Below are 15,835 nucleotides of genomic sequence, written 5' to 3'. Positions count from 1 at the left end.
AGGTGTCTTTATAGCGACATTCCCTTTCATTCTATTTATAGTGATGTTCCCTCTCATTATTCTACCTGCCCTGTTTCTCTGGTTTCTAAATGTATCCTGCCACGCTCCTTCATCTGTGAAACAGGAAACCCTCTTCTACTACCTACCTTTAGGACGTAGGTTATAAACATTCTCTCTCCCTAGTATACCACACGTTAGGGTGAAGACTGCTACTTTGTTTCAGATAGTGCACTTTGCTTTGAACAGCAGGATCTTCCATGGGGTTTTGTGGGAATGATTGTTTTTTATAGGAAATGTTGCTTGTGGCTTGTCTCTACAAAAAGAATGTTGTTACTTTGTTTTAAGTATCTTCTGTAATAGTGACTTAGCATTCATGGAGTGATTCCATCTATGCTCATCACAGAAATTCATAACATTATCTGATTTTAGACTTTGCTTCATAGAGTAATCTTGATTGGCAGTTTATATTTTCAGGGTTTAAAAACACCAAAGACTATACTTTCTGGAATTCAGAGTTTCTGTTAATCAGCTATGATAGTAGACTTATATTCAAAAGGAACTACTGGGCGTGGTGGCACGCATGTTTAATGCCAGCATTCTGGAGATCTCTGCGAGTTCAAGGCCAGCTGGATCTACATAATGTTCCAGACCAGCCAGAGCTACATAGTGAGATCCTGTCTCAAAAACAAACCAAACCCAAACAAACTAACCACACATTTTGCTTATACTTTTCAATACTCTGCCCATATTCTGTCCTCTGGACATCTTAACTATAACAACCTCTGAGGAAGTATTCTCAGAGTCTACCAACTTGTAGTTGTAAATACCGTATATGTGGACACCTGTCTCTTGGCCAAGGTTTGTATAATATTATACACTAATTTCATGGAGTATGTTTCGTGTTGACCTTACTCTCAATTCACTGTTTAATAAAAGATTCACAGATTAGATACCGCATAAAACTTCCCAAGAGCTCTTCGGTCTAGAAGTGCTGACAACCGTTCTTCTTTCTTCCCCTTATTACTATGTAATTGTTACACTTGCTCAATGTTTTCTTTAAACAAATCACTGAGATTATTTCTTCCCCATTGTGTACTTTCCAAAGAGTGTTTTTTGTTTCTGTTTTTAATTTAGCTTTTTCTTTTCCCAGATCTGAGATTGTATCTTTTTTCAGAATTACTCTGCTGAATTTCTTACCCAAGAAGTCAAATTTTTCATACAAGAGTTAAAATGACCTTGTACATGCAGGCTCATGTAGGTTCACAGGCCGTGTGTTTGTGTGTATGAACATGTGTGCACACACATGGGGAACTCAGAGGATGAACCTCAGGTATTGCTTCCTTGTTTGAGACAATGTCTCTCACTGGGACCTGAGGTTCAGCAATTTATGAGACTGGCTGGCCATCAAGCCCCAGGGGTCTGCCTGTCTCCAACTCCGAAGCACCAAGTTTACAACCATGGGCCCCCAAACCATGTCTTAATTTTTGTACTTGTGTACAGAAACTCAGGTCTGCGGCCTTTGAAGGCAAGCACTTTACTGACCAAGCTCTCTCTCTCTCTCTCTCTCTCTCTCTCTCTCTCTCTCTCTCTCTCTCTCGGGACTCTCTCTCATCCACAACTCATCTGAGCGTGCCTCGGCTTTTGGTCTCCAGTGTTCGGTGACTGCGCAGGGCTCTTTCTCCATCCTTCTCTCGGCTCACTCCACGCTCACCTTTGTGACTCCGACTTCAGATTTCCACAGCTCGTGTGTCATCCAACCCTGTGACTTCTGATGTCCTCTGTCCACAGGCCACACAAGTACAGCCAAACTAGACTCTTGTTTGGCTGGTGGCTTCTAATCAGATTCCCTAGCTAGGCTTAAATTCAAACCCACGTGTGTACTCCATGGCAAATGTGGAAAATAGTCATCGCACAGTAAAACTGAAATAAATGAAAAGTTCTTTACTATTTCCCCCTCTAAAGCCCCATGTTCTCCCCTATGCGCCTGAGAAACATTCTCTGTGCTGTCTATCTCACCACAACACATGCACCTTGCTCTACTTTTCTCACACTATATGGAAGCATTTTAAGAGGAGAAGAATTTGTGTGTGATTAAGGATCAGGATAATTGCAAAGACAAGCACTAGTCAAAAAGCTGGTACTGAAATAATGTCAATAAAAGCCTAACTTACACCATACAGTGATAGAGGGAAGGGAGACCCAGGGAAAGCCTCGGGTCGTTCTGAAGAGCGGCAGAACAACAAAAAGCCATTCCTCAACATCAAGAAACGGGTAGTTTAACACAGAACGTCGGGGAAACCGGATAGGACAGGTGTCTGGTCTAGGAGGCAAGCTGTCCTCAGGACTGGGTTTAGACGGATCTTGTTGAAAACCTGTCCGAGATGAACAATCTGATGGCCCCTGTATCCCACCCTTTCTCTCCTCGTTCATTCACTGACCTGAGAGGCTCCAGACCGAGCCATCTGCTGTGCTCCACGGCCCAAGTCCGTGCTCTAAGTTGAAGATCAACTCAGGTTTGGTCATGCAGCGCCCTGTGAATGAGAAATAATGCAGGGGTTGTGACCAAGTGCTAATCAAGGCCACTGATGGGAGGCGATTAGACACTTCTTCCTTCCTTTCTTTCTTTTTATTTATTTATTTTTTGGGTGCGCTGGAGACTAAACCTGTGGCCTTACACAAGGTAGGAAAGTCGCTCAATCGAGCTACAGCCCAGCTCTCAGGGATTTACACAGTTTTATTAAAGTAGGTTTTCACTCACACTCTCCACTGATGAACGTGTTGTCCCCAAGTGGCACTTAAGGATTTTAAGAAACCTCCCAGGGAAATGGTGGAACAGTGGGTAAAGTTCCTGTTATGGAAGTACAAGGACCTGAGCTCAGTCCCCAGCAGTCATGTACAAGCGCTGACTTAAGGAAACTCGAGAGACAATTTGACTGCTATAAAGGATAAATTAAAAAAGAAAAGTAGTCATAAAGAAAGAACCACCCAGAAGATTTGTAAGGGAAGAGCTCAACTGATCAAAGGAAAAAACAAAACACACAGCTGGAGTGACCATGCAGAGAGAAACACGGAGACAAAGACTGGCTACCTTAAACAAGAAAAGCAGATTAAAGAATTGGAAAGAAGAGAAGGCAGGGTTTAGAGAGTCTGCTCAGTAGTTACAAGCACAGGCTGCCCCATCACAACCATCTGAAGCTCCAGCTCCAACACCTCTAACGCCCTCTTCTGGCCTTCAAGGACACCAGGCACACAAGTGGTGCACAGACATTTAAAAAAGGCAAAATATCCATACACAAAAAAAATTAAAAATAAAAGAATATATATGAGAACATAATTCCTTTCCCTCCACCCCCCTTTTTCCAGACAGGGTTTCTCTGTATAACAGTCCTGGCTGTCCTGAAACTTGCTTTGTAGATCAGGTTGGCCTCAAACTCACAGAGATCTGTCTGCCTCTGCCTCCCAAGTGCTGGGATTAAAGGCGTGTGCTACCACCACCACCCAGCAACATGGTCCTTTTAAGAAAACAGACATTCACATTATTTGTGTTCCAGAAGAAAAGAGAATGGTTATAAAAGCGCAGACAGGCATGTCCAATAGAACCTAAAAGATTTGGACCAACAAATCACTTACATCCAAACTAGAAGAACTCCAAGACAAAGAGAATCCTAAAAACACAAAGAAGGAAGCCTACAGTCACTTATAAATGATCACCTATTACAGGAAGAGCCAAGTTCCCAGTGGTTACGTTACATACTAGCTATTACAATGACTTTCAACCCAGATAAAGACACAAGATCCAAATGACAGATCTGATATCTCCAACAAATAAAGACATAAATCATCTCCACAGAATAGAAAATGCAACAAATGAGGACATAACTACTACAAAAATGACCAAGTGAGCCTCATGCCAGAGACACAGTACTTCCATATAGAAATGAACGAGCACGAAACACTCTGTACACACAGTTAAGAATAAAGCAAAACAAAATCCACGCATATTTAGTATGGATCAAAAATGCACTCCAGAGACCAGGTGGGCAGGTGCTGGTCAGTGCTCTGCTATGCAATCAGCAGGTAAAGTTAAAGGGGAAAGAAAGGAGCTCACTGGGACACACTTTGCAGGGGTATTGAGGAAACCCAACTCACTGGGACATACTTTGCAGGGGCATTAAGGGAACCCAGCTCACTGGAACACACTTTGCAGGGGTACTGAGGTGTCATCCTCTACCTTTCCTCCTACTGAGCTGAGAAGCCTTGCCCTGCAATGTGTTCCCTGCTACAAGGCTCTCTCAACAAAGAATCCACGTTATAAAAAGGCCCAAAAGAATGTCACATGAAACCTCTGACCTCCTAGAGCTAAAACACATCTTCCCTTTCCCATGGCACCAGAGGGCTAGGGAGCTGAGGTGCACATGCACTCCCCAGCTTCTCACTCAACAGAGGCATCAGAACTTACATTCAGAAAAGAAGTACATTCTCACGAATCAATTATTCTGCGAAACCTGGATATTTACATGCTATAGAAAGGGATCACTGTATTGAAAACAAACAAAAGACTAGACTCTTTTCATACTATATAGAGAAATCAATTACAAATGGATCATAGAATTACATGTAAGATCTGGAACTCTAAAACTTGGAACAATGATTCAGATGGAGTCTTTTAATATATGCCAATCCAGTCAACAGAAGCAAAACCAACAAATGAGATTATATTAGACTAAATGTCATGTTTAGAATGAGAAAATACTGGAAAATTACTTATTCAGCAAGCGATTAAATTCTAGACCATATAAAGGATCTCATTCACTAAACACAGAAAAGTGAAAGCTCTCATTAAATCTGGGCAAACAGTCTAAATTGATATTTTCCAAACATGATATACAAATACGTTTACAAGTAAAATTGAAAGAAATTTTTCCCAAATGCCTTACCACTGAATTATAGATAGAATGTTATTTTTAATATACAAAATAAAAATGCTAAAAAGTTACACAAACAGATAGTAGCAATATATGTTAGTGCAGCCACTTGAAAATACAATATAATGGTTGTAAAAACTGGACCCAGAATGACATCAACACTGTGCCACTGCTGGCCACACACAGTCAAAGGAAGTGACTTCAGCGTCTCCAGGGAACTCTGACATAGGCATTCTTCAACAAAGGAATGTAAGTAGAGAAGTGTGGCACATACAAATTTAAAATAACATCGGTCACAGTGGCAGGCAAGCAGGCCATTCTGTTATCCGTAGTATGGCTGTTATTCTGGGCTTCAAAAGATTGGCACCATCTTAAAACACAGGATGATCTTGGCACAAAGTCATGGCAATGAAATGAACAAAGATACGTAACGATATGGAGGGGACCGGGATTGGTAGCATCCCCTTACGAGACTATCATGAATTTCTCTGCTGAGATTCCAGCCTGGGCACACTTTTGCCCACCTGTAGGTTGGTAAAACTGTAAGTAAGAACTAACTAAGGCTGGAGGCTTTTTTTGCTTTTTTTTTTTTTTGTATATCTGAGAGTTACATTTACTCACTAAATAAACCCAATAAACTCATATATTCACCAAGCACTGATGAATTCTTTCTTTGGGTAATAAAACTCCATTTGTATTTGGAGCAAACACATTTTTCCTAAGTCTCTCCAGGAAAGTTACAGTGTGTAGAAGAAATGAGTCAGGCACGAAATGAAAAGTCCTCTGTGTTCTCATCAGACTTGCAAACTAAAGGTGGCCTCAAACAGAGAGAAAAACAGTAGGGACTAGAGCAAGGGCAAGACACAGGGCATGGGGAGGGGGAGAAGGCAAGCATCAGCAGGATACAGCACGAAGGGAGGCCTAGTGTAAGTCCTACAATACTATTACTATTGCACACAAATATACGACACCAACTAAATATTCTAAAATAACATGAGAGAGATTTAAATGTTCCCAATACAAACAAGTGAACCCAGGGCTGATACACTATCAGTTAACATCAACCAGATCATTATACACGATGTGCATTACAAAGCTACACTGTTCTTTATACATGTGTATCATTGCCATGCCAATTAAAATGTACAATATCAAATTAGCATTAAAAGTAAGCAACAATTCTACAACTGGTACCTCTGAGAACTATGGGAGTCTGACTCACCCAAGGACACCAGGCTGCTGTAGGTCTCCAGCATCACGTCCCTGTAGAGTGTTCTCTGAGCAGCATCCAGGTCCTGCCACTCCTCCCGGGTGAAGTCCACGGCCACGTCCTCAAATGACACCAACACCTAGAACGACAAATTTGTCTTCAATCCAAGCTGTGCTCAGCCTCAGGAACAGAAAATAGGAATTGATTGTTTCATGTGTATATATGTCTTATCAGTGACTTATAAAAATGTAGCCTGTTTTGAATTCTGTATTATGATAGAAGAAAAAAATCAACACAAAAGTCTTATCTATGTGTTAATCTTGTGATTCAAAAAAATATGACCAGAAACTTTTCTAAGGAATTACAACAGAAACACAAATTCATAGAGGAATACATGCACACGCATGTCTGTATTATTACATGTCTGTAATACATGGTCTGTATTATTATGAGCAAAAGACAGACATAGATACATGTAACCACATAAAAATGACATTAAATCTGTAAAGCAGAACAATGCAAAGGCAAATGCTGGGGCTGGGAGCACCCCGCTGTGGTATAGTGCAAGTGGATGGCAGGGCCGTGAGTTCAATTCCCAGAGCCTGGTGCAACTGCGGAATCCACACGGAATCATGTAAACTGGTGTAGATGTTGGGGAAAATTTGTCAACACTTAAGGTTTCCTGAATATGTGTTAACCAAAAATTAATTCTGAATCAAGTGTGTATGAATCTAAGGGGTGTGGGGCAGCGCTCACCCGTGCTGCCCCACGGGACTTTGGGGTAGCTGTTGTAAGAGCACTCATCACCTTCCTGCCATGAGTCCACCGCACACCTCCAGGGAAAATGTCCAGAAAAGCTTTGGCTCACGCGTATGTTTTAAACTATGCTGTTTCTATTGTAAATACATTTCCCACTCCCACAGAGACATGACGGCTTAATTATAGAAAGATTTAACATTTTCAATATTCTTCATCTAAGCATCAAACTAGTACATATCTGAACTGTATTGTTAGAAACATAAGCCTTTCATGACTTAGTATGCACCTTGCCTTCATCTTTAATTAAAATTGTATGTATACCAAAGAATTGTTTTAAAATAACTTCTTTATGGTTTCTCATCAGTAAATCTTTGAGCCATTTGTATACTAGGATCATATAAAATAACTCAGATGAAAAGTGGTCATGCATGCAAAATGTTTTAAAAGTCCTAAGTAGTAGAAACTTGATTTTTCCTCTACACATGGACACAAGCAATAAATATCTATACATATCTGAGGCCCTTCTGAAAAGTATATGATCTACAGACTTCCAAATTCTGTATAGTTTAGACAACAACCATATAAATGAGTTTGGAATGTCAGGGCACACACAAGCATGAGTTCTACATTGGGCCAGTATACTCTGTAATGAAAAAACAATTCCGAACCACTAACATCACTCTGAAGGGAGAAAGACAGTTACCTAAACTCTGCTGTTTCATCCACACAAGTCCATCTAGAGCACAGATAAAAAAAAAAATGGAATTCTACACACAGTGTGTGTTTCCACTGGCTTCATCCTAAGGAACCAGGGCAGAAGAGGGCAAAAACTCACAGAATTTCCTCCTGGAAGGTAACTTCAAACAAGGTTTCCTTACTGCTGCTGCCAATAATCAAACTTTTATCGTACTTGCCCACAGAAATGAACAGGGCAGAAAGAACAGAAAGCTCTAGCAATCTGGCAGATCTTAGACCTTCCTGAGCCCAGGCCTTACCTTACCTTAGCCTTACCTTACAGAAATCTAGTCTGCTCTGAATACTGCAGCTTTAACAAACTCACATGGAGGGAATACAGGCTAAACTCCCCAGCTCTGGAGGAAAGGGACCTAGGCACATGCCAATCTCCCTGCAGCTCAGAGAGACAAATGATTTTGGAGGATAATGTCTTCCATGGTCTCCAGTCCCTAGTGGTGTTACAGAAAAGGAGACAACACAGATCACTGAGATCTCTTTGGTGACTCAGTTGTGTGGATCTTGAACATGAATTGAACATGAATGTTGCAGATGACATGGTGGTGTCGCAATGCTGAAGCACTGGACATGCATACAAGGTTTGAGGGGACAGTCAATCAACAGGCAGTCTGACAAGGGTTGAGTCTATGGAAGGAGGAAATACAAAGATTGTTTATATGAAATCAAGTCAATCTTCTCAGCTTTGCTCTTATGGAAAATGCCCGTAAGTAATTATAGCATTCTTTAAAAAGTCTTCGCTCCAGTGCTGAGAAAAAGACAAAACACTGACTGTATAAAGCATGCGCCAGGAGAAACAAATACTTAATAGCAATGTGGGAAGAGGGGTTTAATGCATGGGAATGCTTGCAGGGAGGAGAATCTTAGGACTTCGTCTCCAGACACAGGATGGTCAGCATTCTGGATTTGATAGCTTGCTTCCTACACATATGGAAAGCCCAGGGACAAGAGGTGAGCCTTAGGGCAGAGGTGCAGCTACCCAAAAAGACAAAGGATTACCAGACGTGGGAAGAAGAAGGCCCTCGCTCTGCATTCTATCAGGAAGCCAGGAACTTACAGACACCCAACACAATTTCCAAAAGAGGTATCTTATCCTAATAATGCTTCAATCAATAATATATACATCTTTAGGGTATATGCCAAGGAGTGGTGTAACTGGGTCATATGGGAGATCTGATTTTAGCTTTTGGAGAATTCACCACACTGGTTACACCAGTTTGCATCCCCATATAGTGAATTAGGGTTCCATTCTCTGCATACCAGTCAGCATTTGCTGTCTGTTGTTCCCTTGGTCTGGCATGAGATAAAATCTCATAGTAGTATTAAATAGCATGCCCCCAATTGTTAAGGATAGTGAACAGTTTCTGAGATATTCCTACACATTTCTATTTCTCTTTTTGAAAACTCTCCTTGGATGCATTTTTTCTCTTTGATTTAGAGAATTTTGTATAGTATGGATATAAATTATTGTCAATCATTGGCCTTAGCTCCTGGGAAATACTGAAAAGCTCACTTCCCACACTACATCTGATAGGGCGCTACCTTGCTTTCTTCCCACAGTTCCAGTGCTCCCGGCTCCACATGGACCCCTTTGATCTACTGAGAGTTGACTTCCATGCAGGGTGGTAGATAAGGGGCTAATTTTACTCTTTGCTGTACAGACATCCAGTTTTCCCAGCATCATTTATCGAAGATGCTGTCTTTTCTCCAATGCGTTTTGGGACATCTTTTGACAAACTGAGATGCCTATAATTAGATGCAACCATGTTTGGATCTTCTACTTTGTTCTGCTGACCTCCATGTTTGTTTTGTGACAGTACCACGTCGTTTTCATTACCATGGCTCTGTAACATAGCCTGAAATCTATAACCGTCCTTCCAGCACGTTTCTTTGTTTTGGATTGCTTTGCCTAGCTAGGACTTTTGTGGTTCTGTGTGAATTTCAGAATTATCTATCTACCTATTTTTGTGCACATGTATGTGTGTGTACATGTGGGCATGTAGAACACTATGGGAATTTTGACAGAGATTGTGCTGAACCTATAAATTGCTTTTGGTAGAACAGTCTGTTGTAATAGATATGCTGGTCTGCCCTATCACCTATCCTTTTAAGAGACAAGCCCCACCCACTCCCAATCTCCCCCTTCCTGCCAAACAGATCTACTGATCTACTGCCTCCTCTCCATCTCTCTTTCCCTCCCTCCCTCCCTTCCTCCCTCTCTCTCCATCCTTCTTCTGAAGCGGCAGTTTCTGCCTCTCCCTTCCCTTTCTTCCTTTCTTTTCTTTCTCTGTCCCTCTAACTCTCTCTCTTTCTCTCTCCCTGTAACATGAAGGACCTGCTTGTTTGTGCTTTCTGTCCTGCCCAGTTCCCACAGCTGTTTAGCCCCAAAGAAAATCACACAGAGGTTTCCATAAGTTATATAGCTGATTGGCCCATTAGGTCAGGCTTCTTATTAGTTCTTATAGCTTATATTAACCCATTTTTCTGATCTATTTTAGCCATAGGCTCAGTACCTTTTCCAGCTGGCAGATCACATCCTGCTGCTTCGGTGATCTGGGTAGGAGTAGAAGGAATCAGCTTCCTCCTTCCCAGAATTCTCCTGTTCTCATTGCATCATTTCTACTTCCTGTCTGATTTTCCCACCTATACTTCCTGCCTGGCCAATCAGTGTTTATTTAAAACACGATTGACAGAATACGTACAATTCTCCTGCACCATCTCCCCTTTATAATCCTTACCCTTATACCTTCTACCCTTCCCAATCCCCACTAAATAAACTTTATACTTAGGCTCTCTCTGCGTGGCTTATCCATCCCCTGCCCGCCAGGGGACCTGCCAGGGTCACCTGCATCATGAATGATAACAGCCATTTTCACAATTTCAGTTCTACCAGTCCAGGTTTTTCCATTTTTCTAGTGAGTTCTTCAATGTCTTTCTTCAGAGATTTCATTAAAGATTTCATTCTAGACATCCTTTACTTCCTTGGTTAGGGTTATTCCTAGATATTTTATATATCTTGAGGCTATTGTAAATGGGAGTACTTCTATTATCTCCTTCTTGGACTCTCTGTGGTTGGTATGTAGAGTCTACTGTGTGTTTTTTTTAAAGCATAATTTCTTTATTGATTCTTTGGGAATTTCATAGTTTGTACCCTAATTCCAGTCACTTTCCAGTCCCCCTCACCCATGCAGTGCCCTCCCAAAAGAAAATTTAAAACAAAACAAACAAACAAACAAAAATACAAGAACAAAGCGGAACAAAAACCTCCTCAGTTCTCTAGCTTTTCCACCTCTCCACCAGCTCTTCCTTCACCCCGGTGGCACTGGCAGAGGTGCATCACAGTCTGCCCTTTGTCCACTCAGCTTTACTTGCAAATGTTCATTGCCATGAGTCACTGGTCTGGGTCAAGGACTCTGGTTTCTGGTACAGCACTGATGGGGAATCTCTGTTAGCCAATGATTTTCAAGAGGTTGGACCAGGTTAGGATGTGACCTTTTGGGTACCTAGAGAAAAGCTGCCTGCCTGCCCAGGGCTCTTTCTCTCTGTGTTTCCCGCACTATGCAACTGCGGTTGGACGTCTTGTTCCTGTTTTGTAAGTTTGCCCCTTATAATAAAGTAAATATAATTTGTTTATCTTGGAGTTAGCCTGGGTTTCTTCAACCCGTGTCATTCAACAGTGGGGCTTGGGGGGATTCCGGACCTCTGCAGTTGTAGCCAGCTGCCGCCAGGCTCCGCATGGTGCATCTGGGTATTTGGGCACTGACCCTTCAGCCAGCCACTGCCAGGCCCCGCGTAGCACCCCGCGATGCGGCTCTGCAGCAGCAGTCTCTGGCCTCCGTGCCCTTCTGGGTCCAGCTTCCCTGGCAGGCTGGGGAAGTGCAGGAGAGGCGTGGGCTTCCCCAGGTGTTGCCGCTTTGCTGTTCCACCGAGCACAAAGTTTGTTATTTGCACTGAATAACCGCTTTTAATTTGAGCATATTTTTCAGTATCTAACACGCTAAAAGCAATTCGAACTGTTCAAGCCGGCCACAGAGTTACAGCTGCGACACCTACTGTCCGGTAACGGTTATTGCACCTACTCCAACTCATTACAGGTGAGATTTGTAAGGTCAAATTTGTAATTTATAAGGTCAAGATGACAGATAATTTAATGATGCAAGAGCTCAACAGTTTTTTACTTATACCATGAATAGTATTATGCAAGTATTATGTTATTTCCCCTCTACATCACTATATTTAATTCTAGGGATTAGCTTTGCCTTCCATATTTTCTCCTTAAAAAACCTTTAAAAAATGGTTTGATAATAGAGCCAAGAATGAGGAACTTTTAGAAATGATACAGTCATTACAGACTGATAATGGCCAGCTAAAAGGGAAAATTATTAGCACTTTAAAAAAGGATATGACCAATTTGACAGATAAAACCCAGTCAGTGACAGAGGGTGCTGAGACATTGTCTGAGAGAATTCATACTCTTACATGTATTAATCAAAATCTATTGACAATTATAATAGATTGACAGATAGTTTCTTCAGGAAGGTAATATGTATGCCATAAAAATACATCCAAGGATGACATTATCTTTACTGAACAGACTTCACAGAGATCCAGACTTTACAAAAGGCAGAGGTAAAATGATTTAAAAAGATTGAAAGATTTATCAAATTTGATGACCAGGGACAAAAGGTACAAAGACAAAATTTAGCCTCATCAATACATACCATGCTCTGGGATATCTTACCCAGAGTTCTACCTGCCTATCCAGTGATCTCCTCGGAAAGACCATCTGACATCAAGTACCTAAGGCAGTCAAAAAATATACATGGAAACCCATCCATATAAGTGGTCTACAGAAATCTGACAAACAGTAGTCAATTATGGCCTCCATTCACCGTTTGTTAGGGACCCCACAAGATTGGCTTTAATTAATCTCAGTGGTCCTAGAAGATAGACCGCAGCTTCTTTGGAAATGTTATTGGAGAGAAGAAGCAAAAATTTTAGAAAAACAGGGAAATGCAATATGACTTAATATTTCCCAAGATCAAATTCTGAGCGAGGGACTTTACTCTGATCCTCAGGACCAGGCTCTCTACGATGAACACACTTTGTCCCTGTGTAGCACAGCAGCTTTAGAGCTTGGGACAAGATTCAGAAACCAGGAAAGAGAATTAAATCATATATCAGGGTTAAACAGGGCCAAAAAGAACCCTTTAGTGACTTTTTACAAAGATTAACTAAGGCTGTGCAAGTAGGAGTAACAGACCCAGAAGTTAGATGTGTATTCACTGAATCTTTGGCTTTTGAAAATGCCAACTTAAAATGCAAAAAGATCCTTGGGCCTTTAAAGGTTAGATCAGCACCAAGAGATAAATGAATCTTACATACGATAAATGTTGAGACATTTGACTATAGTACTAAAGCTTGGATAGGAGAAGCAGTTTCCAACAGGATGAGGAGATGCCAAAATGTCAAAAGTTTTAACTGTGGTGCAATAGAGCATCTGAAAAGGGACTGCAGGCAAAAGTTTCTAGAAATAATATCTCCTCTGGGAATGGCAAGAATAGGAGAACTCAGCCTTCAGGTGTATGTAGAAGATGTTGCAAAGGCCGACATTAAACCAATAAGTGTAGGTTGACAAAAGACAGACAAGCGAAGCCAATGCCATTGGGAAACTCCTTTTGGATTCATGTGGAACATGATCCAATCATCCCCAGTTACTGTGGAAAACATGTCTCATCAAAAAAAATTTAAAAAATCCAATGCCGACTGTAAAAAAAACCATAATGGTCTGGATGATAAAATAGACATAAAAATGAATCAAAAAAGAGGAAAAATTGAATAGGATAATAGGTAATTTAGTGTGAACTTATTCATACTACTACTAATAGTGGGTATTAGAATGAATACTTGTGAGCTATTCTTTATGGACAATTTACACTGGTATAGATTCTTGTATATTGATACAAGTTCAAATTATCTTTGTTATTTGTTTGCAATATTTGTACACCTATGCAAATAAAATAAAGTTATTTTGTCAATTGTATACATGCAATACATGCATGTTTCTACCTCTGTTTAAGACATTTTGAATATTGATACGATTTTTAGGATATATTTATTATATTGCATTATATAGTTCTACCTATGATCAAGATACTTATACATTGTTTACATTTTGAGGTCACTGTCCTCATTTACTTCACAGTTGTTTACAGATTATTTAATATTCTGATATGAAGTCTTAGTCTTTAAGTTATACAGGTATTAAGTATTACAGGCCAATAGTTATTCATGTTTGTTATACATATAGTCAGATTAATTAGGTTCTTTAGATACAGAGAGATTGTATTCTGCCTAGTTAAGTAATCTTCAACCACTTCAAGGATCTGTAGATCATGGCATTTAAATAACTTAAAATTATGTTGATGTGAGACACGATTGTTTCTGACCACACCAATCTATTCCCAAGAGAATATTGAGCACCAAAGATACTCCACTTGGAGTTTGTTTTTTTCTTGGCACAATTAGCCTTTGGGCTAGGAACTGCCTACGCCTCGACCACTGACAAAGTCTCTGCCTTCCAAGTGCTCACCGCCAGCCTAGACAATGCATTTTATCTATCCACACCCAGCCCACCCCTTCTTCTCCCTGGAACTCTCCATCCCAACTTCACATCCTTCTTTTCCTTAAATAACCCACAGAATCCCAGTGTGCATTGGAGGTAGGGCCATCCCCTGGAGCACAGGGTTACCTACCAGGGGTCCTGCCCAAAGAAAACCGATTTGCAAAATGTGTTTATTCATTAAACCATGATGTAAATTATATGTTTGTGAAATGTAAATAAGAAGCCCACAGAACGATCAGGCTTGTGTTTCTTGCCAGAGACGTGCCATAGACTCACCATTTCCGGTTCCAGGGCACCCAGTGTCCTCACTGTGGTTCTCAGGGGAGCAGCATGTCACCGGGAAACAGAAGTGGCATTAGAGCCTCTTGATCAAGATGAACCTGAAGACAGATCACATGATGGTTTGTTAAGACACAAAGACTAGACATTCCTCACCTTAGCGCTGGGTCAGACAGGGTTTTATTTCTCACCCCTTGGACTCTGAGTAACAATAGGTGGCACAAAGCCTTGGGGGATGGAGCCAGAAGGCAGAGCTTCCAGCTCAGCACAAACTGCAGCTATCACTGTGGCCCAATTAGAGGCTGGCCTCGAATTATTAGCCTTTCTTATGCTTCCAGTGCTGAGACTGCTGACTCCTGAGCACTGCACCTCCTAAACCAGGCTCACCTTGAAACAGAACAAACTGTTATTCTGAGACACTAAGGTATGCAACCATTTAATATTTCATAACTTCTAGAAAAATCTCATGTTCTTCCAAGAGCAATTTTTCCTTCCCACGGAGTCAAGAGAACATTGTGACTTTTAAATCAAATTTTTTGTTTGATTGTACAACTACCCACTACCCCCTCCAGCTTTGTCACTTAGGAAATTGTTTGAGAGTCAGTGTAGTGCCCATCGCCGAGCCCTGTGGGCAAATCATTCACACTCCAGGCTGGGGACACTCTCTGAAGCACAGGCTTACGTCTTTTGAAACTTAACTCATCTAAGCGCTCAATTCCTGTTAATTCTTTCTTCCTCCCCACACCAGGGACTGTGGTGTTGGGACCAATGCAACAGTCATAACAGGTCAGTCACAAAGAGCCCTGCTGGGGTGAAGGGCAGTGCCCAGTCCCCAGGGTAAATCCCTGTTGGGGTGAAGGGCACAGTGCCCAGTCCCCAGAGTAAAGCCCTGCTGGGGTGAAGGGCACAGAGCCCAGTCCCCAGGGTAAGTTCACACCTTTTCTTCACACTGTGCACACTGCCTGTCTCTCAGTACATTTTCAGGCTTGTTTACTGTATGGGTATTAAAAACTTCACTTTTGCTTTCACCAAAACTTTCATAGTTCTCCTAAAAATATTTTTAACCATATTCATATAATTTATATTCACTTAGTACCGTCTTTGCCCTCTTCTTTAAGGATTAAATGCCCCCAATACAATTTTAGACTTTTAGATTGTAATTTTCTCACAGTAATCATGTGGAGGTTGGAATTATATTCTGGATAACCATTGCATGCTTGTGCCTTAGCAAGAATTTGGCAGTAAAGGGCAGTTGACTCCTCATTGTTCCAGTGCTGCTACAGATGA

The 15,835-nt window shown here is 41.2% G+C and overlaps 1 protein-coding gene across 1 annotated transcript in view; it reads right to left on the bottom strand.

Annotated features, from left to right (window-relative positions):
- LOC125408356 (uncharacterized) overlaps positions 1 to 15,835 on the bottom strand; it is a 51,560-nt gene that overhangs the window by 4,040 nt on the left and 31,685 nt on the right. Inside the window, exons 4-6 of the mRNA XM_048446611.3 lie at positions 14,546 to 14,649; positions 6,148 to 6,274; positions 2,439 to 2,531 (exon numbers count right to left, since the gene is read on the bottom strand). Of these exons, the coding sequence (XP_048302568.1) occupies positions 2,439 to 2,531; positions 6,148 to 6,274; positions 14,546 to 14,548 (223 nt within the window). The 5' untranslated portion in view covers positions 14,549 to 14,649. The remainder of the gene's footprint in view (positions 1 to 2,438; positions 2,532 to 6,147; positions 6,275 to 14,545; positions 14,650 to 15,835) is intronic.

Source organism: Myodes glareolus, chromosome 4 (assembly GCF_982192425.1).
Source record: "Myodes glareolus chromosome 4, mMyoGla1.1, whole genome shotgun sequence".
Lineage (NCBI taxonomy): Eukaryota > Metazoa > Chordata > Mammalia > Rodentia > Cricetidae > Myodes > Myodes glareolus.
This window is presented reverse-complemented; position numbering and strand designations above follow the sequence as displayed.